Raw genomic sequence first — 26,996 nt, forward strand, 5'->3', positions numbered from 1 at the left:
ACGTCCAACTATACAAACTTAAACTTAGACCAAAAGTATGTCCGCATGGAAAAAAATGATACTTTGGACCAACTACAAAAAAATACTGTCATTTGTCACAACTAAATATATTAGTTTGTCTCCAATTATACGTCACATTTCAAAATATGACTTAACACAAAGTCAAACTATAATGATCAAGACTACAGACTTTCTGGGCTGTCACTGTTTCCATTGCTGATTCTTTTTCAACCATTTTTTTTCCCTTCAAACACATCATTTCCAATCACCAAAAGAACACCATGCCTAAAATGAAGCATGGTGGTGGAAGCGTGGCTTTAGACAAGTTGGAAGAAACTGTTCGAAATAGCAATCAGTGTTAGCACAACAAAAATGTGCCTTTGCTAGAAGGCAATAAATGTCAGGAAAAGCCTACTAGAACCGCTACACTTTCTGAGACACCTGGGTGCAGGTGACCTACAACCTGTACAACTCAAAATGTCTTTTTTCCCGCAGCGAACAGCTCCAAATATCTGCCAGTGTTAGCACAAAACTTTCAGCTAGAAAGCAAAAAAACGGTCAGGAAAAGCCAAACAGAACATCTGAACTTTATTTAGGGTTAATCGCAGGCAATGTAAATGCTGGCAGGTGCGTGCTTATTCCCATTTCATATAAGTTTGAATTGGACTGGTTCATTTTGAACACTCCCGAGTTATAAGAGGGTGTGCACACTTTTGCAAAACCTTTCCGGGGCTTTCTTTGGCTTGAGGTGTACACGCTATAGGTCACATTAAGGGTGTACAACGTTTCGAAATGACGGATCTTGGTCTATTTTCTGATATGATGAAAACCTGTCATTTGAACAGGCGGGGGGGTGTAGACTTTTAAGATGGTACAGTACGTCCGTCCAACTCAAGTGCGGCCTCGGTCCTGCGAGGCCTGCGCCCCCCCCCCCACTCGGATGTCCACTCAACACAGTGAGAGTGACGAGTGTTTACGCGAGGCTGTCACGGCGCTCCGCAAATAAACCAACACAATGAGGGGGGGGCCCCGCGGGATTTCGGGCCGCAGCAACAGCACTTGCTTGATATTTGAAGTGAGGCGGCCAGCGAGGGTTTCGAGGTGCGTGCGTGTTTACGTGCGCAGGCTGCGCGTGTTGATGTGCGTCGGCCTTGCCTTAAGTCGCTGGGGGAGAAACAGGCGGCTCGGCGGTGGCAGCGGGAAAGGCTGATGTCAGGGGTTAGCCATGTGGAGCGCTCCATCTGCCTGGCAACAATACCAGCACACGCGCGCACACACACACAGAGACACACACACACACAGAGACAGAGACACACACACACACACACACACACACACACAGACTTTCCCGGGCGCATAAACGCACACACGGGCAGCATGAGGAAACGGGAGCCGTAAAAGCTGGCCACGTGGGGTCGCATCGGTGACATTCTCAGCACTTTTTTGAGCCGCCCGCGCTAAGTGGCACACAGTCAGACAGTTGGCGACGACCTGAAACACTCTCAGGAGAACTCAGCAAAACTGACAAGCTCAATTCTAATGTGTGGTCTATGAAATTGACAAAACACGTCTGTCGCGATACGCTTACTCGTCGGAATCTTTGGCGAGAATGCATTTGGTTCATTTTTTTTTTTAATGTTTGGTCGTGTTATTAGCAGGGTTATCATCGTTGTGGAATGTTCATTATCGTTAGTTTTTATTTTGTTTGGACTCTTTTTTTTTTTTTGTTAGTTTTCATTGGTATTCAGTACGTTTTTATTTGTGAGGTTTTTTTTTTCTCGAAAATCCTTCATGTTAGTTTAGTTTTTATTAGCTTTAGTATTGGTTTTATTTAATTTTTTAATTTCTTGTGTACACGATTTTTAAAAAATACATCACGGTAAGTATCGTGTAGTAAAAACTCCAACAAAAATATGATTTAAAAAAGCAACCATCCACAAATCAAATACTGTTTAACAGCCCGCCCACAGACTTTGAAGTACAAAAAGTGCAGTGTTATTTTGATAAATAACAGCCAAAAAAACAAACAAAAACATTTTTAGTTATAAGACGATATACCTTACGTTACACTGCTGCTTGCTGCGTTTTAGTGTAGTATTGATGCTTTCAATAATTGTGGCGGCGGATTACCGTAAATCAAGTTAAGACCCCGCTGAAGGTAGCAAATGTACAGCCCGCCACTGGTTTGTACACGTAATACATATTTAATGCGGTAAATACACACACAATGAGATTATTACTGTCTGGTCAAGAAAAAGAAAAAGGCATCAGTTACAGGAAAAAACAGAAGTTACAGCAAGATTTTGTGCAAAATACAATTGGACATGCCCCTCGAGACATAAATGTTTGGCACCGTCAAGAGAGAACAAACGAGCCCTTTGTTTTGTTCTGTTCTTTTTTCTCTCCTTCTGTAATCTAATTCCGTCGGCGTGACATCACAAATCCATCACGACTCAAGTGGGGACAGCAATAATAAAAGCTTCCTCTTCTTGTCCCACATGGACGTTAGTCACACACAGCTCGGGCAGACCGACGGACGGGTCACGTATGCAAAGCTCTCGTAATTATTTCCCGAGTTCTGCGAAAATACATGAGGACGCTTGCAAGATGGATTTTGCCACTCTGACGCCGCGTTTGAACACATTCTGCATTGGATTGTTGGTGCCTCTTCCCTTGATAGTCGCACCAAACTTTGTTTTTGTCCCATAACATCAGCTAAAAAACGTTAGCCAGAAAGCTAGCAAGCTAACCCGGGGGAGGTGTGTGGAGGGCCCTGTGGAGACCCCCAGAGTGCAATGAGGGGGGTCCCCAAATTTGCTCTCAAAGTGCATTATTGAGAGATTTGGGCTTTGAATCCCAACCAGAAACGAGCACTTCATTCGAAGCTTTGTTCGTTGTTAGTAGGAGGGATGTAACCATTCACTCAAGCTCCCATTCAATTTGAATTTCGGTTCCTGATTTCTATTCTTTTAAATTCTTGTTCTTTTTTTTTTTTTTTACAAAACAAATGACTCATTTTATAATGAAATACGTTTTTATTATAACATCTGCATTTTATCCTTGTTACAAACAGTAACTTTTTGTAACTTTACCAAAAAAAACTTGAAAATTAATGAATAATTTTGACTTTTTAACTACATTTTTGTCTTATCAGTGTTTTGCTAGTGCCAGAACTAAACATGAAAAAAACTAAATTTCGATAGATTCTTTTATTTTTTTACATCGATGCATATTTTAAGCAGTTTAAAGCGATTTAAAATCAATTAATTGTTACATTCCTATCTAGCAGTACAACAAAAGCGCAAATGTCAAGTGGCAGCACGGTGCGGTAGTGGTTAGCACATTTGCCTCAGCGTTCTCAGGTTGTGGATTCTAATCTCGCCTCACAGTCCAGAGATGTGCGACTTTGGTTCATTGACCAGCACAAGTGCACAGAGGCAGCATTGGTAATATCGCAGACGAGCTCAGGCCGGCGGATCTGCGAGAAGGAGGGCTTCGCTGTTGTGTGAGTGGTCACAGTTGACTTTGATTGGCTTTATTGATTCAGCGATGCAAATCCACTTTTAACACACTTTAGGCCTCGGGCTAATCACGTTGGACGTCCTTGGTCAGGAAGAGGCAGAATAGGGACGAAAGTACCCCGACCTTAGGTCTTCAATTTCGTTCTTGAAAGGTTCGAGACTACAGTAGTTTATACAAAAACGTACAAATAAAGAAAATGACACAAACAACATAATTCATTTAAGTCATATAAGATGCTTGTATGTATGTAGGAGATGTTGACATTATTTTGCTAGAGTACAGTTTGAAGTGCTATTTGCATTGATTTCAGTGCTCCGACTCTGGTAGGAAAAGCTTTTTGGTTTGGAATGCATTCGGGCCCTCCGGCATCGTCCCTCTCGTGTGACCGAGTCGACTTTGCTCTCTGGCTGAGTTTAAAGAAAAAAAAAAAAAACAATCATAAGGATGATTCCACGCATTCCTTTCACCAACACTGTTTTGAACCTAAAGACGCACCGTCGCCGACCAGGATGAAGGTGCCGTTGTCAGCCAAGGCACTGCTGGATCCCCAAAATCCGCCAATTTTCAAATTGACAGTTTTACAAAAATATGTTTTGCGTGTTTGTTCGTAGGCAGATATGTAAAGTCTCTGTTGGAGCAGTTGCTTGGTGAAAGGCATTGTGGGTAACTGGCGTGGCCTCCAATTCCCCTGACATTTTAAGACATGCAAACAGTGCAGGCATACTCGGAGAAGTAATCATAAACACTTGGCAGATCAAGTGACTGTGTAAGCGTCATCTCGGATCATCTCGGTGGTGTACGAGCTGTGACGAAAATGAAACGGGACGGCTTGGGGGTGCGCAACGTCCGCGCTAATCCCAATTTTTGCAATCAATTCTTTTTTTTTTTTTAAGGCACAGATTCATAGAAACACTTCAAATGTAGATGTAAAATGGATTATTTTTGTCATGAAATATTAACAAATGGCGTTTTATTATTTATAATTTAATTAGAATGATGTGACCATTTAGTTATTAAAATAAAAAAAAAATCTATTTACAATTACTAAATCAACTAATTGTTTAATTAGATGACTGAAAGAAAACTTAATCTTTAAATTAAGTATTTATTATTAATTTAATGTATTCGCCTTTTTAAGTTAAAGTAAATGAAACCATTTCTGTTAAAGGAATGGAAAATATAAATTATCCTCAATAAACCTATTTGATAATGTTGGTTTGGTCATAATTAAATAAAATTCAGGAACAAAATCTAATTTATGTATTCTTTATCATTATACTTTTTTTTAAATTACAATATTGTAAAATGGATTGATCAAAAATATTACTATTTCTAAATTCATATCGTATCATGAAATCATTAGAAATGAAAACAAATGAAAATAAGAGAAACATAAAAATCCAATTAAATAAAGACATTTACATATGCATTTGAAATCATTTCTTTGACTACTTTTTCCATCTATTTTTAGAAACAAAAACCATAACGCTCCGACCGATGATGAAAGAACGTTTCGGCTTGTGTGTGTGCGTGGCCCGCCGCAGTCTCATTTCTTTGTTGTCACACCTCGCTGGCATTTAATCCCTCCCGTCTTTTTAAGGACTTCTTTAGGCCAATTAGCGCTTGCTGTTTTGCCAATCCGCCCAGCTAAATCCCCGGCGGGATTACGTCACCGACACGGCAACTGTTGCGGGCTTTAAGAGCGACGCGAGCGAGCCGCGACGGCAGCCAACGCGGCCGTCCGCCCGCTTTCTTGCATACTAAAGGATGTCGGTTACACATAATCCCGCACGGCTGTAATCCCGCCGTTAATCTGAAAGACAAAGACTCTGAAGCCTTTTGCCTTTTTTTTTTTTTTTTTTTCTCGCCCCATGTATCATTTTACAACACTTTTCAACGTCCTTAAATAGCCAGTAGGAGCAATGTGATTGGTACAAATGGTACACTACATAAAAAAAACAGGTACAATTGCACTTCTATTGTAATATTAATAACAATAATCTCCCGTTTCTATAGGTCATTCAAAATTATGGAAAAGGAGCGAGGGCACAATGGGGGGCGTTGACCCTCTTCCGCAGGCTAAGTGGAATACATTACAGGCTGACTTGGTTGCTATGTTATGTGCTATTCTAAGCATTCCGTTATTGGAAAAGACAGCGGTGGCACAAACACACCAGCACGGGATCGTATGGCTCGAGTGGGGACGTGGTGGCTTGCCTTGGCTTGGCGCGGCGTGGAGTGGAGTGGGTTGGGTTGGGTTGGGTTGGGGGGCAGCAGCGCGGATTATATAAATCCGCGCAGAGACACGAACACACGGGGGGGAAAAATAGCTTTTATCACTTTTGCCCTGTCGACCTGCAGAAAGCGCTTTTATTGTTTTCCTTTCCTCTCGCTGGCGCGGGCGGCCCGGAAAAATAATTTAGGCAATCTGACCCAGAGAAACTCACAGTGTAGCCTCCTTCTCAAAGGGATGCACGGTGGTGCCTTGACGATTTTCCGGGGGAATGCTTGAATGTCATTATATTTGTCTCATATAGGAATGTGGTGATATGGGACACAAGAAAAACAACTGGCAAAAATGGGCAGATTTGACAAAAGTAACCCTGAGATTGCTAACTAGCTGGGTCCTAAAGGAAGCGAGCAAATGCTGGGCTATTTATACTCATCATATTGGTGATTTCGAACAATGTTACAGGAAATGTACTTCCAACTTCACTACACAAGAAAACTGTCAAAACCACTTTCAGCTGTGCAACCCAATTTGCTGGGTCAAAGTGATTACCCAACATTGGGTAAAAGTCACCCAATCTTCTTAAAATCTACAGCTAGCCAGCAAGTGGGTTAGGAAAATAACAATTAAGCATTTTCAACTGTAAAAGCTCTCCCGAGGCCGCACTATCCAAGTCAAATCAATTCAAAGAAACAACCAATCGCCAGCAATAACAAACCGATTCATACCGATTTGTAACTTTTTGATCGGGCCACTTCAAGCGATACAGGAACGATTTCAACTCTTAAATCAAAGTAGTAGTTCTTGTTAAAGTGCCTTGTTTCCGATTTACCAGCTGTCTTGAATGCAGCATGTGCCAAGCGTATTTCTTCACCAAGACGACTTTTCTGCACTCTGCCGGGCCGTGTTAAAAGGATTTTTGACGTCATTGCAAGAACTCTAGCGGCTTTAAAGGCTCTACAAGATTTTTTTGGTGTGTGTCTTGGCGTATCTGTCGGCAACACAGATCAAATGAAGCAACTGTTAGACGAATGTTGCCGCACAAAAGACGGTTGGTTTGTCCACACTGCTGCACCCCATCGTGGACCTCAACTCATCTTTTAATCCTCTTGTAGTTTGTGTTTCTCATGTTGTGTAGGAAGACATACATAGAACAGGAGAGCAATACGCTAGCCCGTATGTGAGACGCTACATAAAAATGTGGCTTTCTACCTTTGTCCTAAATCTGGGGTGTCCAAACTATAGCCTGGGGGGGGGCATTTTTACATCATCTGCAATTTTTTTTTTTATTTACACTTGAGAACAAATCTATCAACTCTCTTGAACCTGTAACTTTAAAAAAAAAACAAAAAAAAACGTTAAGCTCCTCCTCTTCCCTCAATTTGCGGAAGCAGTGAAGTGTTACGTCGCCTCAAGATTGAAATTCAATAGTTTTTTTCAACAACAACGAACAGAAGGGCCACTATTGCATCACTCGTGGCTCGAAGACCTGTGAAAAAGGGATTGAAAAGGTGACGTAACCACAGCAGTTTTAGAGTGTTTACTAAATGACAAGAGAAGATCAAAGTGGCCCTCGCAGACTTTTTCGGTATACGGCCCCCGGACGAGAACGTTTGGACACCCCTTTTCCAACGTGAAAGACACCAACTAAAAATTCGGAATGTTCACATGTGCAAGATGTGTAATCAGCTTGCATCTATCTCTGGCTTTCTTCCTGGTAACCATGAGTGGAAAGAAAAAAAAAAAAAAAAAAAAGCACGGTGATGTAGAGAGAAGACTGGCGGACACGTAACACCGTCCTCAGCTGTTGGACCATCATGGGGACCCGCGCTCGCTTAATTGCACTTTCATTAGCTTGGCAGCGGGGATTCTTAAAATAACGTGGCGGGCTCTCGCGCCGTTGTCGTGGTGGTGGCCTCAACGTTTTGTTGTTTACATCGGGACGGAGGAGACAGGTGCTGCGGCGGATTGGGTGACCACAATTCTTGAGAAAGCCCGGCACGGCCGCCGCAAATAGAGGCATTAATTCGCCAAGTGACATCAACGCAAAAGGTGCGGAGCCGCCCGAAAGCGGCCGTGGAAATTTCCTTTGGTTTTGTGCGAGGCCGCCAAGATGGCGGGCGTGGGACGGCCGATCGGACTTCTTCCAAAGACAAAAAAAAAAAAAAAAACGTATCCGACAAGCTCACCTTCACTTGTAAGAAAAGAGTGGAGTGTTCAGTGACCCCTGTGGCCCCTCCACCCCCAGCAACCTGTGGATGATCTGACTTCAGGGATCAAAGAGGTCCGCTTGCAGCTCCAGCTGGCGGTTGAACATCTCGATGTGTTTGTTGGCCTCGGCCACGTACTCTTGAACGAACCGACACATGTCTGCGGGGACGGCAGGGTGAAGGAGAAAGGACGCACGGATGCCACAGCGTTAGCATACGGTATGATCGCACCGGTTCGCAAACCTTTTGCGCACCGTACCAGCCCCCCAAAAAACAAACAAACAATTGCTATAAACTGCAGATTTCTGCAAGAAAGGATTTCAGTAACAAATACATACAGGCCACATTAAAAAAAAGGAAAAAAAAAAAATCAATGACATATACGGGTTGAACAAATTGCTACTGTTGTAATACATTTCTGTGGATATTTATCATGTGGGTGAAGGATACTTGGATGGCAGTCTCGCTTCTCCCCAAACACGTCCACGTATTGACAGCCGTTGTAGAAGAATCCCGGCGGCAGCGGGTCCAGATGTCGGCTCGTCTGCAACACGGAAAAAAGTCGACGGTCAGTTTGCCCAGGAACACGGACACGAGAAGACCACGACGCACTCTTACTGCCGACTAACGCCAGCGACCACGTCCCAAACGATGACAACTCACTTCACTTGTCACAGCTTCGACCGCCACAAAAACACTCACATGAATGTTCGTCATTTCTTGAGGCGAAAGCGTCATTTCCGTCTTTTTGGTCTTCTTGGTCTGCATCTGTGCGCAGCGCAAACATATTGAAGAACATCAAATTGTATCGATATGTTTTTCTACATACAGTGGCACCTTGACTTTCGAGTGAAATGCTCTTAACTCAAATCAGTCGCCTCGCAAATCAACTGAAATGTCACTCATCTGTTCCAGCCCCCCCAAAAATGTCAACATTTGTGTAATGTGAAATACGGAAAATGTGGAAATAAATCATATGACGATCAACCGTCTGGCCAATTTAATCAGCCAATTGTTTATTTTAAAACTGGCAAAAATCGTCTGGATTTCCACCCATTTTTGTTTATTTGCTTTTTACACATTAGCACCTTACATCATAAGACAAAAGTAATGACATTCAAATACTGCCCCCTAAACGCCCCAAAAATATCAACAAAAATGTGGTCGATTTTTATGTTTCCCTCTCTGCTGTATAGTTAAAAAAATACTAAAAAACAAAGTCATGTAAAAAAAGTCAAATAGTTTCTCGTAAGTGTTAAGGGACTAAAATCTTTTATTTTTACCATATTTTTTTTTATCTCAGAATTGTATCCTGCCAAACACCAGAATCGCCATCAGACTTAAAAAATTGGTTGGGCCCTAGTCTGAGGTTTACTCAGAAGTATTTATTTATTTAATCTAAAGCAAAAAATGATATATTTGGCTGGTACTAATTTTGTCATGAAATCCAATTGAGTAATTATGACCCATTCTAAAGTCTTTATTCTTTTCTGTATTGTCATGACAAAGTACCTGCTTGGTGCACAGTCTGAGCCAGTCCTTGAGCGCATCCTCGGTCAGGCCGACGCCATCAAAGACCAGGAAGCAGGAAGCGTGGCTCTCGGGCTCGGCGCTTTGTTCTGGGACGATGCGGAGGTCGCCGCTCACCGCGCTGTAGCTCACATCCGTCACGTGCGGCCAGTCTAGAGCGCCCCGTGGAACACGCAAAAGTTCACACCCGCAGCGACACCGAGGCACTAATGTCCCGACGCCGAGCGAGACTTGTGATCCCCGAATGCCTCGCGTGAGGCGCGAAGGCAAACATTCTGACGCCGCATGGGACAAGTCAAGTAAGAATGTGTACTCAGAGTAAAGAAAAATGGATTCAAAACATCACGTGTGGGCAAATTCCCCTAATAGAAGTTCAACCAAAGTGGTGACTTTAAACCAAAATGGTGGACCTGCTGTTCCAATTTTGGCCATGGGTACTTGAGACTTTTTTGTGCGTACTGTGAAGATGAATGCGTGCACCCAATTTTGGGTCAATAGGTAAAACTTTTTCTAAATTTCCAGGGGGAACTACTGAGTGAGTTTTGGGGGACTGCTGTGTACAGGAGCTCTAAAGTTCACCAAGATTTTCACCAGGCAAGCAAAAATCGGGGAGTTTTGGGCATAGTGAGGCCTCCAAAAAGACCTTAAAAAAAAAATAAAAAAATCAGAGGAATCATAATAAAAAGAACAATTCCTAATCTGCAGATAAGATCTAACTAAAAAGAAAAACGTCTCCTACCAGAAAAGCAGACTTTTCCCCACACGTTGTAGACGTTTCCTTTGAAGGGGCTCGACCTTAGCGACGCCTTGAACGCTGCAGAGCAGACAGAAGCGACAAAATGCATTTTGCTTTTGAAATTGCAACAGACATTTTCCCATTGTTTGGGAACAAGAGGCGGCAGAAAAGTGATTGACAACCAAGCTTATGTCTTTAGTTAGCAAAATGGAACGGTTAGCCTGATAGCTAGTCGGCTCCGTTTCATCTATTTCAGTGAGCGTCGTTGCCATTAATAGAAGCAACAACGGCAATTCACTAGCCAGTCGGAATCACCCCCACATCATTTTTGAATCAGCGTACCGGTTGAAATATGAATTACCGTCTCCCGATTGACCTTTTGAGATCATGTGCCACATTTTTAAATTACGGCGGCAGAGAGAAGAAGGCTAAAACCAGCGTGCAAGGCATTTCCCCCGTTTTCTCCATCGCTCCGCCTCGGTCAAAGGCCATGCACGGACGGGTTTGAGTGCAATGAGGATTGCTGAGCTTTGGCCAGCCGCAGGTGGCTGTGACGTCATGGTGAAAATGTCCACAACACGTGGTGTGGTGAAGCTATGAAGCACAATTGTTCAGTTGCTAGCGGCGAGGCAGAAGCTTGGCAGGCTGCGCTCACAATTACGGCTCTTTGGCAGCGCGGCCGTGCTCATATTTGGAGGGCGAGGCGGCGTTATGTAATCAGAGTGCACGCTGCCAGCTCGTTTCTGAAGCTTCTGTCACGCGTATGAGGGCGAGAGAAGGGGGGTGGGGTGAGCGGGGTGGGGGGGGGTGTCTTTCTTTCCATCGTACCTTTACAGCGGGCGACAAACAGAGGCCTCTCCAGGGGCCGGCTGAAGGCCACGCGATGCTGGGCGAGGACCAAAGACCCTGAACCGGAGAGGAAGCGCCCATTGCACCTGAAACAAAGGCCTCGCGCTCTTGTTATGTGGACCAAACCTCAAATTGTTCTCAATTTAGCATCTGCAACACAGTCGTTCACATTTGCTAGCAATTGTTCAAAAGTTTCAGGACATGGAATGACTCCATCTTAAACCATAGAGGCTGACTTCCTGTGGAATTGGATCTTGGAGACTTTTTTTTGGGGTCGACTTGCTATAGATAAATATGTCTATGTGCTAAAATTGCAAGTGCCAAAGTCAAACAGGCTTCCAGGGCTAAATTCTTCTTCTTTTTGTTAAATTCAAGAACGGGCGCGAATGAGCATTAATGGTCTTGGCTTCCAGTGTCTTTTCAGGACTGGATTCTTGAGATTTCTTATAAATTTGCTCATGTTGGACATGTCTACCAAATTTCAGGCAAACTGGCTCCAAGGGCTGTTTTTGTGTGTGTGTTAAATTCAAGAGGGTGCGACGGAGCCTTGAGGAGATGCGTCAAAAGTTCCATTTGAGACGTTCCGTACGACACGGCCACCTTTACGCGTGTTCTTAATTAAAGTCCAATTTTGTGTTCACCGCTCCGTTCCGTGTAATTGTCAGCGGTGGCGCGCCGGAGCGGCCGCTGATTGCCGCAAAGCCCGCCGGGCATCTTGTGTTCTATCAGCAGCTGCCCGCTCGCAGCCCAGTAACAAGCTGTTGGCCACACAGCCCAGTTGCCATGTAACACAGAGGGATCGCCTTCCCGCCTGGACCTGTTCCATCCAGTCTTCATGCCTCAGCGCTCAGAAACCCCCTCCTCGCCCTCCCGCTCCCGCTCCCCTTCTCTTCTTTTCTCCCAAGATTAAACCCTGGCACGAGCCTGGACTTTTTAGTAGCTGATCTCCACATTTGAGCATTCTCAAATGTCCTCGCTGGCGTCGTTCCTGAGTAAATAAGCCTGCTTCAAGAGACCAACTGGAGCATGGGCAGTCTCATTTCGCAACGTGAAATTTGGTAGGCATGTCGGTCATGAGAAGATTCAAGCAGCCATTTTGCCCTGGTAGCACCCTGTATACCTTTTTTTTTTTTTTTTTTTTTTGCAAAAGACAGGTCCATCTAGCACACACTATATAATTTGGTAGACATGTCTACCACGAGTTTAGCCTCAAAAATAGTCTGAAGAAGCCATGCCTAAGGAGACACAGGAGTCTGCCATTTTGGTTTAAAGCAGTCTGTTGGTTTAAAATCGTATCCTCTACAATTATATATAAAAAAAAATATATATATACCCCCCAAAGCCAGTTTCACTGAGCAACTTGAGGTTTGGTAGGCATCTCTATCATGACTCACAATCTCGTCTGAAAAGACTGTCTGTCATTTTCAAGGGACTATTTTGGCTTGGGTGCATCCACTAGAATGCACCGGTAACAACAATATTCTGCCCCTGAATCCAGTTTGACTCAGCGACATGAAAATTATTAGGCACGTTTAGCCGGAGTAGACCCACGAAAAAGTCCCAAGAAGCCATTCTTGAAAAAACACAAGAAGTCATCCATTTTGCTTTGAAGCCACCATTATCTGTTAGGATTAGTCTAGAGCAAGGGTGCCCAAGTCCAATCCTTGAGTCCTTGAGTCCAGTCCAAGGTCTTGAGGACCGAACTTGGGCACACCGGGAGGTTAGGAGAGGAAGACACATGTACAAGTGCACAGACAAGAGAGCACGTGGCACGATGCAAAGGACACCACGCAGGAGGACATATGCGGAGCCATAAACGAGGATTTACAGGAGAACATAAAGGAGGGTAATTGGGAAGGTGGAACGATGATCATAATGGAGAAAATATTGGAAGACACACAGGAGGACATTTTAGAGGTGGCCGGGCGTACTAGCCGTAATACACGAGGGAAGGTTCTCACCAGCCAGGGTAGAGGACATAACGCGCTCGCAGCATCTGAGGTCCACTGAAGCTGCTCGCCGACAAAATCAGCTTGACATCTTCATTCCTAGTGAAAGATGACAATTCAGTGGGGGATACGTCCCGGAACAACACGTAATCGGACAAAATCCACGGCAGAAGGGGATCGGATCGTCTTGGCCTCGCCGCATACTTGAATAAGATTGAAACTTATTAGAGCGCATTTAAACACTGTATGGTACATTTGTATGAACACACAAAGTCAGACACATACTGTACATGTGCGAAGGAAGTCGGTGTAAGTGCCTGGGTGTGAGCTGTGACCCACAGCAGATCCCGCATGAGTTTGCTCATTCTGTGTCGTACTGTTCTCCCGCTGCTCAAAACAGCCGACAAAATGCTTCGGTGACTGTGGCGCTACTTTTTCAACATCAAATTCAACTGACATCTTTCACAGCACTCACTTTCTGAGGGCGTTAGGCAAAATACCTGCACAAAAAAAAAACTGTTAACTGTCTGCCCGCTAGTGGCGTAGTGACCGAGGCCGACTTCTAAGTCAATGTTTTGAGCAAAAAAAACGAAAATAAAAAACCTGTACATTTCCGCACTCTTAAATTAAGGCGCCGCTGTCCAATCCTTCTATGCACTTACAATAAACAAATCCCGTTTATTTCAAACTAAAAAATGTATCGTGCCCAAAGATGTACATTCAAAAATAAACCTGCGGCCGTCACTTTCTGTAGGCGTAAAAAGCAGGATTTTACACCAGTTGACATTCAATAATTTCCCACCAAAACTAGGCTGTGTTGAAATACAGTACACGTTTTCCGGTTTCGTTCTTCTTCTTTCAAGTTGACACCAATTTCAAACTAAATATGCATCGTGCCATCTAGAGGTCAAAAGTGGAATTACACCGGATTTAAACTATGGGTTGGAATCAAAATAAAGTTATTATCGGCACAAAAACCAAAAATGTGCACAAAAGCGGCACCATGAACCTGGAACCTGCGATGGAGGGTGAGTTTAGTGTGTATTGCAGGGGCGCGAACGATCAACCGCTATGCAGTAGGGTAACACTGTATAGTAACTTCACGGCAGTAGGATCGTCAAGACGAAAACGCATCTGTGGGCATCCCACCTGGTGACGGCTCCTCTCGCCGCCGTGATGAAGGCGGCGGTGGGGTTGGCGGCGCGTACCACCCGCTGAACGTGCCGCGCGAGGGGATGCGTCTGGTCGGCTGCGGCCCCGGTGAACACCACCGCGCTCACGATACCTACAAACACAAACAAATGTGCTGCGATAGCAATCAACATCCACGTCCACGTTTGCATTTATTTCAGAAGCACAATACACGGGATTTATTTGTCGGTTTCTTGCGCATGTGAGGCTCAATTTGAGATCCACTTATTACGATAAAAGGAGCCTAATTACTGCAGGCTACTTGGATCCGTTTCCCCGGCAGGCTCCTTTGTGACAAACTTCAAAACGTTCACCGACATGAAAAATTGCAAATTGCATAGAATTAGCATATCAATTGTCTACTGTTTGCTTGGCTCCGTTTGAAAGACACACGCCGGGGCCCTTTGTGACCCTTCCGGAAGTGTTGATGAATATGTGGCAAGCGTTGGAACATATCGTCATTGTCGGGAGACTGGAGGGACGCGAAGCGGACGAGGACTTACCTTGGCTGCACTGCTCCAGCAGCTTGGGAAAAGCAAACCTGAAGGAGGAGACAAAGAAGCAGTGAGGAAAGGTTTCAGACGAGAACACAACTGACTCGCCTGGAAGTAATGAAAAATGTTAATTCAATTGGTCCCACTCTGACCTTGTGGAGCCGCATTAAGTCAGAGTTTTGTGTTTTATGACGCGTCGTCAAACTTTTGACATTATGACAAAAACTCAAATTCTTCTCAATTCAGCGCCACCAATCTGTCTGGTGTACATTCAAAATCCCCCCAAATCCTTGTGACAAGTTTGTCTTGGAAGGACACCAGGAAAATGGACAAATGTAGTCTTAAATGGACTCTTTAAACCAAAATGGCAGACTTATTTTGCCTTTCTCAGCAGGGTGTCTTCAGACCTCTTGGGTGGTCTACTCACGATTGACTTGTCAACCAAATTTGTTCCTAGGTCAAACGTATGACAAGTTCTTGGATGGACACCTGAAAATAATCAAATTGACTCAAAAATGGCCTCAGGAATCCAGAATGGCAGACCACCTGTGTCCTTTTGGGAATGGCTTTTTGAGACTTTTTTGTGGGTCTACTCATGATGGACATTCCTACCAAATGTCATGTTCTTGAGCGAAACTGTAAGTGGATGCTCAATTAAAAAAAAAAACACCTCTCAGGTGACTAGAAATGGCCAAATGTACTGTGAACTGGCCTCTTCACAACAGTCTTTTCAGCCATGGCTTCTTGAGCCTTTTTTTGTGGGTCTACTCATGAGAGACGTAGCGAGCATATTTCATGTTTTGAAGTGAAACAGTCTTCAGGGGCAGAATTTTCCAAACACAACGAGCCACTCATCAAGGCAAACTAGCTCCAACCATGAATAAGACATTAATAAGAAGACGACGTGCGCACGTGGTGCTCGCTGGCCTGCAATCGCACATCATTTTTGCCATTGGATGACGTCAGTGATCCAGAATTTTTGCCTCCAAAATGATCAAACGCAGAACTGGAATGTCAGTTGTGTCCGGGCAAGTCTTGATGGTAACCGAGTCATTAGCCGCCCCCCACACCCATTACCCGCCCGCCTCCTACGAATCAGTCATTTGAAAGGCATTCATCTTCCCTGTCCTGATGTAATGAACTGTCTGCATCCATCACAAAAAATGGATCACGACTGACTGATAAGCTTGGCGGTGTGTGTGTGTGTGTGTGTGTGTGTGTGTGGGTACGTTCACACAAGTGGCTCTGGTGGATTAGGCGGGCTATGTTGAGGGAGGTGACAGGCGGGTCAGGCCAATTAACATCGCGGCTGGCGCTCCAATGACCACGCCGCAATGTATGGGGCGTCAGAGGGGTGGAAGACGCCTCAAATAGTCAGCTTGTGCATCGCATGTGACCCGCAAGTTCGTGGAAAAAAAAAAAAAAAAAATCATGTGCTAATATCCATGATGTAGCGCTGGGTCCGCGCCATAAAAAAAAAAAAAAAAAAAAAAAAAGAGTCTATTAACCGGAGTGGCGCGCCATGTGTGGAGCGGCTCAGTCCAGCTACATCTAAAGCCTGCATGCATGGGACACAAAGAGCGCCAGATTAAATGTAAGGCTGATCCGCCTTGACTCTCAATAGTTTCAATAGCGTCACGTGGGCGCCTCCTGGAAACCCGACAACAACTCACGACCAACATTTGGCCTCGTCGGCCAGTCAGACAGATGCAGGGACTCCTGTTTTCCAAGCTACCTGCTAAGTTTGCTTTCATCGAAGTCAATTCCACAGCAGTTTCCTGCAATATGTTACAGCATGTAAAAATATAATCATGCTTTTTTTTTTAGTATTATTTATGGCAAGAATGCCCTTTTTTTTTTTTTAATTATTGCCTGAAATACCCTTTTAGGGGGCTTTAAAATGCCACAATTTTGACCAGATTAGGTAAATATAGATATAGGTATATCTTATACAAATATGTATATATTAGGAAATGTTGGAATTCGAAAAAAACAAAACAAAAAAAAAAACATGGTGCCAGCGTGTACTAGTTAGCCCCAAGTATAAGATGAGTAAGCCATGGATCTGTTCCAAAAAATAGCTTACCAATGATGGGACACGACAATTTAAGAAGAATGGCAACATTTATTTATTTGTACTCATCATGGTACACAATTTGTAATCTACCAAATATTTTAAATTTTGTTTAAAAAGATATAAGACAGTGTTCGATGGGGGAAAAAAATGCTGTTTTTATTTGACCAAATATTTCAGAAAATGGACATTTTAAAGTTGTCATTTTAACACGGTGATACTTTTGCTCACGCTTATGATACCGTCAGAATCTAATATCGGCCCAAGGAGGCAAGAAGCGTCACCTGTGCTCCATGCAGGAGGCGAGCGGATCCACGCAGGCGGTGACGGCGCCGATGATGAAACGGACCCGGACAACGGGATCCGGGTGTTGAAGCACGGCCTGGACCACGTCCAGAACATCCGTGTAACTGCGAGAGTCAAAACACTCAAGTCACCACCTTCCCGTGTTTGAATTCCTCGGCCAAGATGATCTCTTTGGTACAACGATGATCTCGTTGGAAGTCGTTTTCTTACCCAGGTGAGAGCACCAACAGGCGCACCTTCCCTGCCATCCTCCTCTTCTGGCCGGAGGAGACGTCGGACAGAAAATCTTGCAGTTGGGAGGCCGAGAAGGCGCCGTCGCAGGCGTCCGCAGTGGGCGGATACACCAACCACCTGCGAGCAACACCAAAGCATCTTTTTTCCTGGGCGGGTCGCCACTCGATTCCAGGGCACGTGCAAAGGCATATCACCATCCATGAGGTGACCACTATTTAGGCTGATCAGTATCAAACTTTAAAAAATATCTACATAAAAAAAAAAATCAGTAATCGAAATAGATTAGCTAAGAATACGTTGCGCCTGCTTATTTTGAGACATGAAAACGATGCATTTCTTTCATTAGATAATAAAAATGTCATTTCTTGAGGTACGTGTTGATTATCGCAATCATATCCACATCGCAATGTTCAACACTCCTACCGCATGTTTTTCCAATATTGAGCAGCTCTTGAACAGTCAAATAATAGTTAATGAACTTTATTGTTATTTGTAATAGCTCAATTACAAACATTAACCAATTATTTAATCATTTCTGTGACAGAATAACAATCTAGTAGAATGTATTTATTTAAATTCATTAGCCAACAACAACAACCTTCAAGACAGATAATTTCACTCAAATTTTAATTAATTAATAATTAATGGGAGCAAAATAGTTCATTGTAATCATTATTTATAATTAATTTAATTAGGAACAACTGACTAAAAATATAATAATAGATAGCTCATTTCAATAATATTTTCACATTTTACATAGAATAGTTAATTTTACAAACTTTTTTCTTTTTCACATTCAATATAAATATAACCAACCCATTATTTCACTTTATGTTTTTGTGTTTTATTATTCACAATATATCAATTTATGAATTATTTAATTCGATCACTGAATAAAAAATGAACATTTTACTTAACCAATTTTAGGGAAAAAAAAAAAGATGAATAAATGCAACAAATGTTAACAAGACACATGCTAACTCATCCCGCGACTCTCGTGAGGTTAAGCGTTTGAGATAATGGATGGATGGATGCTAACTCATGCTAATATAAACCCCGGTGGGCCCTCCGTGGGCTGTACCTGGCCCCCGACCCTGAAATTTGGACAGTGGAACGGAACAAGGTTCCAAGCTCAAGGTGTTTTCCCACCTTCCGTACTCTTTGTTGAGGCGCACCAGGAAGTGGGCGAGTGTCTCCTTGTGGCTTCCTGGCAGCCCGCTAATGACCGTGACGACAACCTTTCACACACACACACACAAAAGGAAAAACATGAGGTCAAACGTCAAACTGCAGAATGTCGGCCAGTGTGAGCCCACCTTGTCTCCCTGGTTGCTAGACCCCACGCTCAGTTCTGCGGAGGGGAAGAGCGCCCCCAAGTGGTCGGACAGTATGGGCTCCTCGCCGATGCTACTTAGGGAAAAATGCTGCAGAAACCTGCCAAGGCGCAGTTAAGAGCATCAGATATGGGATAGGAAATGAACAAATGTTAAGTTTGATGGTTTGAATGACTACTGGGTGAGTACGAACATGTCCTGCTCTGGGAGGTGCGAGTGTAACGTGGTCAAGGTGCCTCTGCGTTTGGCCACCGGAGGCTCCTGACTGTCATGCAGCTGCTGCAGCCTGCTGTGCCTGAAAATGGAGCACAGTCACATTCAGAAGCGTGCAGAGAAAATTCACGGCAGTGCATCTGCGTTTTAGTATACAATAAGTGAATTTGGTTTCTCCTATTTCTTGAAAATTAAGTTGACGAATGTTTTTTTCCCACTCCCAGTTAGTTTCTTTTCTTTCAGGCAAGCCAGGTCTGGCAAGACACATGTGACCATGCACCTCATAGCCAGAGATGTATGACAAAAATGCCATTTTAGATATGGACAGAAAATGTGCAAAATACGTGCTCTTAATATATTTCATTTTTCATACTACATTTCTCAATGCATGTATAGAAGATCCACACAAAGTATTTGAAGCAAACAATGAAATAACCACATAATGTAATTTTTTTTTCCAGTGCAGAGGGCTCTCTCGCAATAAAATAAATATTCAATGACGGTACAAAACTGCTGAACAGCAAACCAACATTGAATTATTTTTGTGCATTTTTTCTACAAAAATCAACTCACTCAAAATGCTAATATTACTGAGGTATTATGTTTGTCCTGCATATCATTCCAAATCTGCAGAAAAATATTAGGCCTTCTCATGTTGTGGGCAGTATTAGACTGGGTGGAAGCGCAACTACGCCATGTCTGCCATCTATTGGTGAATGGTGATAGTACAACGGAAAACTACAGTTGATGCATATTCGCAGTTTGGCACCCGCAAATTCGCATTTCTGTGGATTAAAACAAACCAAAAAAGGATTTAAAAAAATTTATTTTTTAATATTTTGTTTTTTGGGGGGATTTTTCTCCACATGTACCCTTCTTTTTCATGTAAAACATGGACTGAATGTTCATCCGTGTTTTCTGAAGAATTTTTTAGGTTTGTAAATTTGAAAAATCCCACAAAAGCATCGCCACTCAAGAGTGTGGTCGGGTGGCCGCATGTCCATCCCTGACCTCGATGATACCGACCGGGATCCAAGCTATGAAACTGAAGATGATGACAGTACCTCATCATATCCTGTCAATCTCAAAATCATGATACTCAAATTCGGGAATTACGCAACTTATCTCACATGTTTTTATGGCTCCACGTCAGCTGATCCTGGTCCACCAAGTGCAAGATGAGTCCTCGTTCAGCACTTTGCCACACCGGCAAAACCTACAGAGGGTTCAAATTCATGTTTTCCTCATTCTAGATTCCTCTTAAGGATCCCCTGGCGCGGGTCTCACCTTGGAATAGAAGCTCCTGTAGCTTTTGGACCTGGGCTGCAGGGCAAAGACCAGGCAGTGGTCTGCGCTGTGGAGAGGGAAGGGCAGGTGGGGAAGCAGTGCGCTCTTGTAGTCCACAAAAAGCGACGCTACACCGTCGGGGTCCTGTCAGGACATCAAACATTTAAAGCCAGTCTTGAAGTATGAATAAACCACGTGGTGCGGCAGCGTACCGGATCGTACAACCTGACGGCGCTGATGTGTTCCTGCGACAGAGTGACGCTTCCATACTGAGAGTGGACAAACAGAAGCCCCCCGGAGAAGAAGGCCATCTTCCCTGAAATCAACATTTCGCATGAACCAGGCCGGGATGACAACATGTGCGCCATTTGCAGCACTTACCGTCTTCGGGCGCCGCGAGGTGGCTGCTGGACAACACGTAGGCGCCCTCGGCGTTAGTCAGAATGCGCCCCAGGCAGGAGTCTTCCTCATTCTGTCGAGTGAATCCAACCTCTTGTATGACTGGATTCGATTTGGATTGTCATTGTGGTATGTCGTGAAAATCACCTTTGCGAGTTGCTGGGCCAGCTCTGATTGCCTGACGTCAGATTCCACCTACAACAACAAACATTTCAGCGCAAGTAAACAGTTTAATAAAAAAAAAAAAAAAACACAAACACATTCAAAGAGGAAACGTACCATCCAGCAGGCGTAGCGAGGCACGGTGGCGGTCAGGACGGTGTAGCAGCTGTCTGCTGTCACGGCGCCATCTCCAGGAGGCAAAAACAGAAAAGCGATTCAAAGCAGAGAATTCCATTTCTGTACAAATTGCGTGTGAATGCCGACAAGTTAGCGCCGTGCTGAGATGCTGCAGTGGTCATTGAAAAGTGGAAATATCGAATGTGAGACAAGTATGGAATAATACTTCAAAATGGTTGGAATGAGTTGAATACGCACAGAAATATGAGTTCAAGTTGACTGCAACGGGATTTCTGAAAATGGAAATTGTTGAATTGCGGGAAAAAGTCCACTTCAAATAAAAAGCAAACCTCTGTGTTGAATGCTAATGCTGGAGTCAAGGAACGCTTCGGAGAAGACCACCGAGCCCAGGTTGCCCCCGTGACCGTGCAGGTCTGGCACGTCACGGACCGTCATGGAAGCCTAACAAAAAAAAAAAAGGGGGAAAAAGGACAGGGAGCAACTCCAGATAAAGCGCAGAAACAAAATACGTACGGTTTTGGCGACAAAGCGGCTAGCGGCATCGGCCAGTGGAAGGAGCCTAAAATGAACCAAAAACAAGTTGAGCTTGCATGTTCGACATCTTAGGGCTGCTCCATTATGAACAAAATATGAATCACGATTATTCTGGTAATAATTAAAATCATGATTATTCAAACGATCATTTCTTTCTTTTGCTACAAAAAACACTATAATTATGTTCATCAAGAAGATATTATAATTATTAATAAAATTAGCTGAAAGGCATCAATTCAAGTATGATTTCCTTGTGTAAGCAAACAGTGCATATTAATAATCATTTTTTTTACGATTATGCACATTTTGTCATCGAGTGTAATAATCGTAATTGTAATTGAATTTCGATTCACTGGTACAGCCCTACTACATCTGCAATCTGATTGGCGGGTAGACACTCACCTTCCCTGCTCATCGGCCGCCTGAATGTTGAATTCACATCTGGACCGGAGTGAACACGCAAAGACAAATAAATGAAGCGCAAGATGCTGCATCTTTGAAAGCTTTTTGGAGTACGAACCAACCTGAGAACACTGCGGTACGCGCTTAAATCCAACGAGTCCAAAGATGCGAGGAAGGTGTGCTCTGCTACGTGTTTAGCCTGGGAAGATCGCCGCATTAAAGCCGGTAACGTTCAACGGCAAAAACGTGGCGCGGAGGCGATGGCTGACCTTGGCGGCGCTGGACGTGCTGGAGAAGCATTTCATTCCTCCGAGGACAGCTTGAACCGCCGCCGAGTACACGCAAGACAACAACCTGGAAAGGGACGCTGAAATAAGTCTTCGCTTTTGCCGGAAAAACAAACAAAAGTGTAATGCCGACACTTACAAGACTTTGCTTTTCTGCGGCTTTGCATGGTGACTCCCTGTGGGTGAAACGACTGGGTTTTAACACATAACAATAGCTCACAGTCGAATCGATAGTCAAAGGGGTCATGTGGTGTAAAAAGTGACTGTGGATGCGTTTGTCCGCCATGTAGTTTGGTCACACAAGTGTGAAATTAGACTACCAAGTACATCTTTGTACAACTAATTTGGAATTTTGCCAGCAGTTTGGGCAAAATTGAGCTAATTTACAATTTACAATGCTGCCATCACACCAGTGACCCGGAAGCTAGGCCGGGTGAAGATCCTGCGTTTCTGGTCTGAATTTGCTGTGTGTGAAATGCTGCCTCCATGAATGAAAACGCTTTGATTGTCTTTATGAACGCTCAATTTAGGCTCCACTTCTTCCTGTAAAAGACCCTCACAACACCTTAATTCTGCCCCAGGTTGTCATGGTAACAAAACGCCAGCTTCAGTAAAACAGTAATGCGCCTTATAATCCGGTGCGATTTATAGTCTGCAAAATACAGTAGCGTGCATCCTTTAAGATCAAGGAATAAATGTCTCACCGAGGAAGGGTGCGTGCGTGGTTCCAAAGAAATAGGTCCGAGAGCAGGCCAAGTGTCCTCGGGCAGCGGCGCACTGCAAAATCTGACCATGGCCATGTGGATTAAAACTCACGGCAGGTTACAAAAGGCAAAAGATAAAGAATGTTCCAGCGTTTTTTGGAATGCGACTCAAGATGGGAATTTGTGTGGCAAAGTTCAGGTGCCGTTCCCGAGGACGTCGCTGGGTGGTGCTGCAGGACAGTTGTTAGCTGACAATTCTGGGCTTCCTACCATGTGGCTTGCCAGAGAGCCTCCAGGTCCCGTGTTGCCAACTTGGTGACTCTCGGAAGGAAAGTGGAAGGAGTAGCCGTCCATGTCCTCTGATGACGAGTGCGCACCAAACAACACGAAGGGCTGCCGATCTTTACTGAAATCACGACAACATTTTGTTTATTTTGCACCAAACGCGGACGGCGACAACACTGTTTTACGACGTACCTTTTGTCTGTGATGTTGCTCGAAATCAGGCCGTGGGAGAAATATGTGCGGAAGGCCTGTAGGGGACACGTTACAAATGAGGAGAGAACTCAACGGTTTCTTGTGGTTATTTCTTTAAATCAGCATACCTCTCCGGCCTGAGCCTCAGAGAGCTCCAGGATGGACAGGTGGCTCTCCAGCTCCATACGGGAGAAGAAGCCACTCCACTGCCTCTCAAAGCTTCTCAAATCCTGAACGAGGGAACAGGATGGGAGTCACGCTCAGCATCAAGATTGAACTTCATATCCATCCTATTAAGTTGATGTTATGCTGTTCGAAATACAAAAGGGGTCGGGGCTCCCACACTAATGTGGGCTTGCCGACAGGGTGGACGTCTTTAGGTCATGCGAGCATTTCATGAGCACAGGGCGGACCTTCACTTGGCAGCATGACTCGGCTCAGTTAACAAGATGACTGCGTACCGGTTATCAAATTATATTCTGGAATGTCTGAAAAGGCCGTCCTTCTTATCAATTGATATTTCACTGTGACAGAGTGGACATGTTCAGCTTGGCAACGTCCAACTACAGGCATAGAATGAAAATGAGAGAAGCACATTGCCGCAGCTGTTTTCAGCCTCCAAAATGCCGCCGCGATGTCACTGAAAACATCCAAGCAAGGGCTTCTTATTGAAAGGGCCAGCTACTTTCAGGCGTCTGAAAACAGAATCTTAAAATTGCACGCTTGCTAATGCTAATCAACAGAATGCAACATTGGCGGTTAAAGGTCAAATTAGACATAAGTGAACCATGTCGCTGTGTTTTAGTATTGCTTTTTGCACTCCCTCGACGCCTTGTTGATTGCCACGCGCCGCAATCGGGCTCCAGCAGGTGTAGCTGTTGCTTTTTACGCCATCTTTTCTCCTTATTAAGCCAACCGGGTCGCAGCAAGTGCTATTGTTGCTTTTTGCACTTTCGTTCCTCCTGGTTTATCTTCAGGTTCCTTCGCCAATTTTCAATTTTTTATTTTCCTTGCTATTGTCTGGTTTTTTTTGCTCACTGTATGTCCTTGTGGCATTCCACATGAATAAAAAAAATAGGTGGATTAATTTTCCTTTTCATAAAAAAAACAACAGTCGGAGTTTGGCCAAGCATCACCTCGGCCAACAGTTGGTCCAGTGACACGGAGTCCAGTCTGCTGTAAAGCCGCCACAGTCGCTCACTCATGTCCGACAACTGGGAAAAGAGGAAATTGAAGAAAAAAACATGAAAGTGGCGTGTGGGAGAGCAAGCAAATGATATCTTTTTCTCCAAAACACAGCTCACCTTGTATTTCATGGTGAAAAAGCTCCCTCCGCCAATGCCCTCCAGGGCGAAAGCCTGAATGAGGGGCCACTTTTCCACCGTGAAAACGTCAAACTTTTGCCCGTGGCCTGAAAGTTGAAAATAAAGCAGGCACATGAAGCTTTATTTGTCTGAGGACAGGCCGGTGGAGGCGAAACGAATTCAAACGGGAGCTACCCAGGGAGCTGTAGGGCACGCCGATCCGATGGCAGTCCTGCACCATGGTGACAAAACTGGAGATCTTGAACTCCTCCGCCGCCTCTTCATCTTCATACTGCGTGGGGAAGACACGAGTGAGTGAGTGAGTGAGTGAGTGAGTGAGCGAGTGAGTGAGTGAGCGAGTGAGCGAGTGAGACGCTGAAGGAAACGCAATTGCGGCCTGACATTAAATTCTAAAAACCAATGCAGAAGTAGTCACGGTTCACGAGTCGCAAATTCATCAACTTGAGTTTTTCGTGCTCTCCGTTTCACGGTCAAACCTCGGCCTCCGTCATGCAGTAGAGGTGCAGGTTCCTCCAATGGGACACGTAGGGCAGCAGGTAGCCCAAATTGAGCGGGTTGCAGTAGAGGTGAACGCACTCGGCCTTGATTAGAAGGATCACGTCTGGAAAGCAAATCAACAACATGCGTTCACAAAACGAGATGGAGGGGGAACGACTGACCTGCCAAACTCACCATCCAGCATCTCCTCTGGACATGCGCCCAGAGAATGTTCCACGTCGATGGGGCTTCTTCCGTAGAGTCCATAGAAAAGGTATCGAGCCAGCTCCGTGCAGCCTTCGTTATACCTGCTGTCAATACCTGACGACACGCGTTCAGAAAACGGAAATATGGAATGATGCTCAGAAGTCTTACACAGAATAATGATGGGACTTTTTCCCCCTACCAAGAGAGCACAGGATTCCATCAGAACACAAAGTATCACCGACGCCGAGCAGAGACTGAACCTGGCGCAGGCGGCAGCAACTGCATGAAAAGGAATAGTCATCTTTTAGAATTCATATGGAAGGATTATGCAAACAGTCTTTCAACAGTCTTCTGTAGCTTATGCAGCACCGGTCAAAATATTTCTTCATGCTATTGAATGGGAAAATGTCTCGAAACTTTATTGAAGGAGTTCTGACTGACACACACAAGCCATTAGAATACTATATAATTAATAAAACGCTGTAAATTGCGTCATTTTGCTTTTTTGGGCCACTCTTACGACAGAAAATCCATTCGTTGGCATTGAATGAGAGAGATCGGACTATACCGACTCCAATACCGATCACATACAATACAATACAATTGTATTTATATATCGCATTTCGCAACAGCCACAGTTGTAACAAAGCACTTTACATACAACAACAAAATAGTCATTATACAACAAGTGAAAGCAATAAATTAACACAAAACACTCAAAACTTTTTTTGACGTTTTTCTACAGAGAAATCAAACACTTGACAGGCAGGCTCGAGACCGTTAGCAGGCTTGTTAGCAACGCCGCTCGCGGTTACCGACGACGATGTCCAACGTTACCTGACGGCCGGGTTGACTCCGGAATATTTGCCGGTTGCTCGTTGTATCCCGGCCATGGTGTTGTTATCGTCACTGAGTCGCAGTGAGACGTTTTATATCGTCAAAAGCGGCGAACCAGGCGCATTTTTCTCCATCACCCTAGAGAACGTCCACACTAGCATAGCAACGGAGCGATCCGTTGGACACCGGCGGGGGGGGGCATGAATATGTAGGGCAACGTAAACGTTTACAATATTTTCGGTTGGTTATTGTTATTGTTTACAATATAATATGTCATATAATATAAAGGAATTTAAAGGTGATCAATAAGATGACTGAATCTGATTTTGGCATACAGTTCCAACACCTCACGCCCCCCCCACCCCCGTGCTTCAACGCTTTGGTCGCGTCTTGTTTTGGGCCGTTTGGACAGCATCACCTAAACGATGGCGCAATCTCAGCGCAATTTCAGACTTTTTGACCCATGTTTTTTTCTTTTTCTTCGAGGAAATTCATTTTATGAATACGTCAAACCATGCAGGAAACTGGCGCGAGCCCAGCATAGTTTGGAAGGCATGTAGTAATCACAGTTACCATGTAACTCCCCTTTTGGCTTGCTTTGTTTTTATTGTTGCATTTAGTGTATCACATGCATCTGGTATTATTATTTGGCCAGTAAGAGTGAGGAGACGCTCAGAGGCCAAAGTACTAGGCAGAGAAACATATGGGAAAACTTTTCCCACTTGTTAATAAAGTTTTGTCCACAACTGAATATTAACTCAGCTATTTTTTTTTTCAGCCTCATTTGGTTCCACTTGAAGCCTTTGGCTTTGCGCAAACGCCTGCTCTAGAAGTTAATTCGTTTCATCAGTGGTGGTAGGAACAGGCTTTCCACTGTGTGGTTTATCA

At 44.2% G+C, this 26,996-nt stretch overlaps 1 protein-coding gene across 3 annotated transcripts; it reads right to left on the reverse strand.

Annotated features, from left to right (window-relative positions):
• Positions 1 to 571: 571 nt before the first annotated feature.
• Positions 572 to 26,270, reverse strand: dnaaf9 (dynein axonemal assembly factor 9). Of its 3 annotated transcripts, none has more exons than XR_015089279.1 (38): positions 26,109 to 26,270; positions 25,471 to 25,550; positions 25,260 to 25,385; positions 25,064 to 25,188; positions 24,762 to 24,858; positions 24,567 to 24,673; positions 24,399 to 24,476; positions 23,391 to 23,492; positions 23,263 to 23,318; positions 23,056 to 23,191; positions 22,786 to 22,867; positions 22,221 to 22,257; positions 22,064 to 22,148; positions 21,917 to 21,993; positions 21,795 to 21,833; positions 21,372 to 21,417; positions 21,188 to 21,299; positions 20,838 to 20,908; positions 20,706 to 20,753; positions 20,541 to 20,631; positions 20,372 to 20,475; positions 20,160 to 20,303; positions 20,003 to 20,088; positions 18,853 to 18,954; positions 18,642 to 18,759; positions 18,475 to 18,563; positions 17,302 to 17,442; positions 17,070 to 17,195; positions 14,721 to 14,758; positions 14,176 to 14,311; positions 13,039 to 13,125; positions 11,057 to 11,163; positions 10,232 to 10,306; positions 9,475 to 9,644; positions 8,665 to 8,730; positions 8,413 to 8,506; positions 7,942 to 8,122; positions 572 to 3,929 (listed from the first exon to the last, which is right to left on the reverse strand). XR_015089279.1 is itself a non-coding variant. In XM_086049275.1 (37 exons), the coding sequence occupies exons 1-37, from the start codon at positions 26,162 to 26,164 to the stop codon at positions 8,022 to 8,024; spliced, it is 3,435 nt and encodes a 1,144-aa protein (XP_085905401.1). In that variant the 5' UTR covers positions 26,165 to 26,270; the 3' UTR covers positions 572 to 8,021. The 3 variants fall into 3 exon arrangements, 1 of the variants encoding a protein (XP_085905401.1); XR_015089278.1 differs by having other exon boundaries at positions 572 to 7,241; XM_086049275.1 differs by having other exon boundaries at positions 572 to 8,122.
• Positions 26,271 to 26,996: the final 726 nt, after the last annotated feature.

The sequence above is a fragment of the Filicampus tigris genome, chromosome 13 (assembly GCF_054856515.1).
Source record: "Filicampus tigris isolate MCC_2025a chromosome 13, RoL_Ftig_1.0, whole genome shotgun sequence".
In the NCBI taxonomy this organism is placed as follows: Eukaryota; Metazoa; Chordata; class Actinopteri; order Syngnathiformes; family Syngnathidae; genus Filicampus; species Filicampus tigris.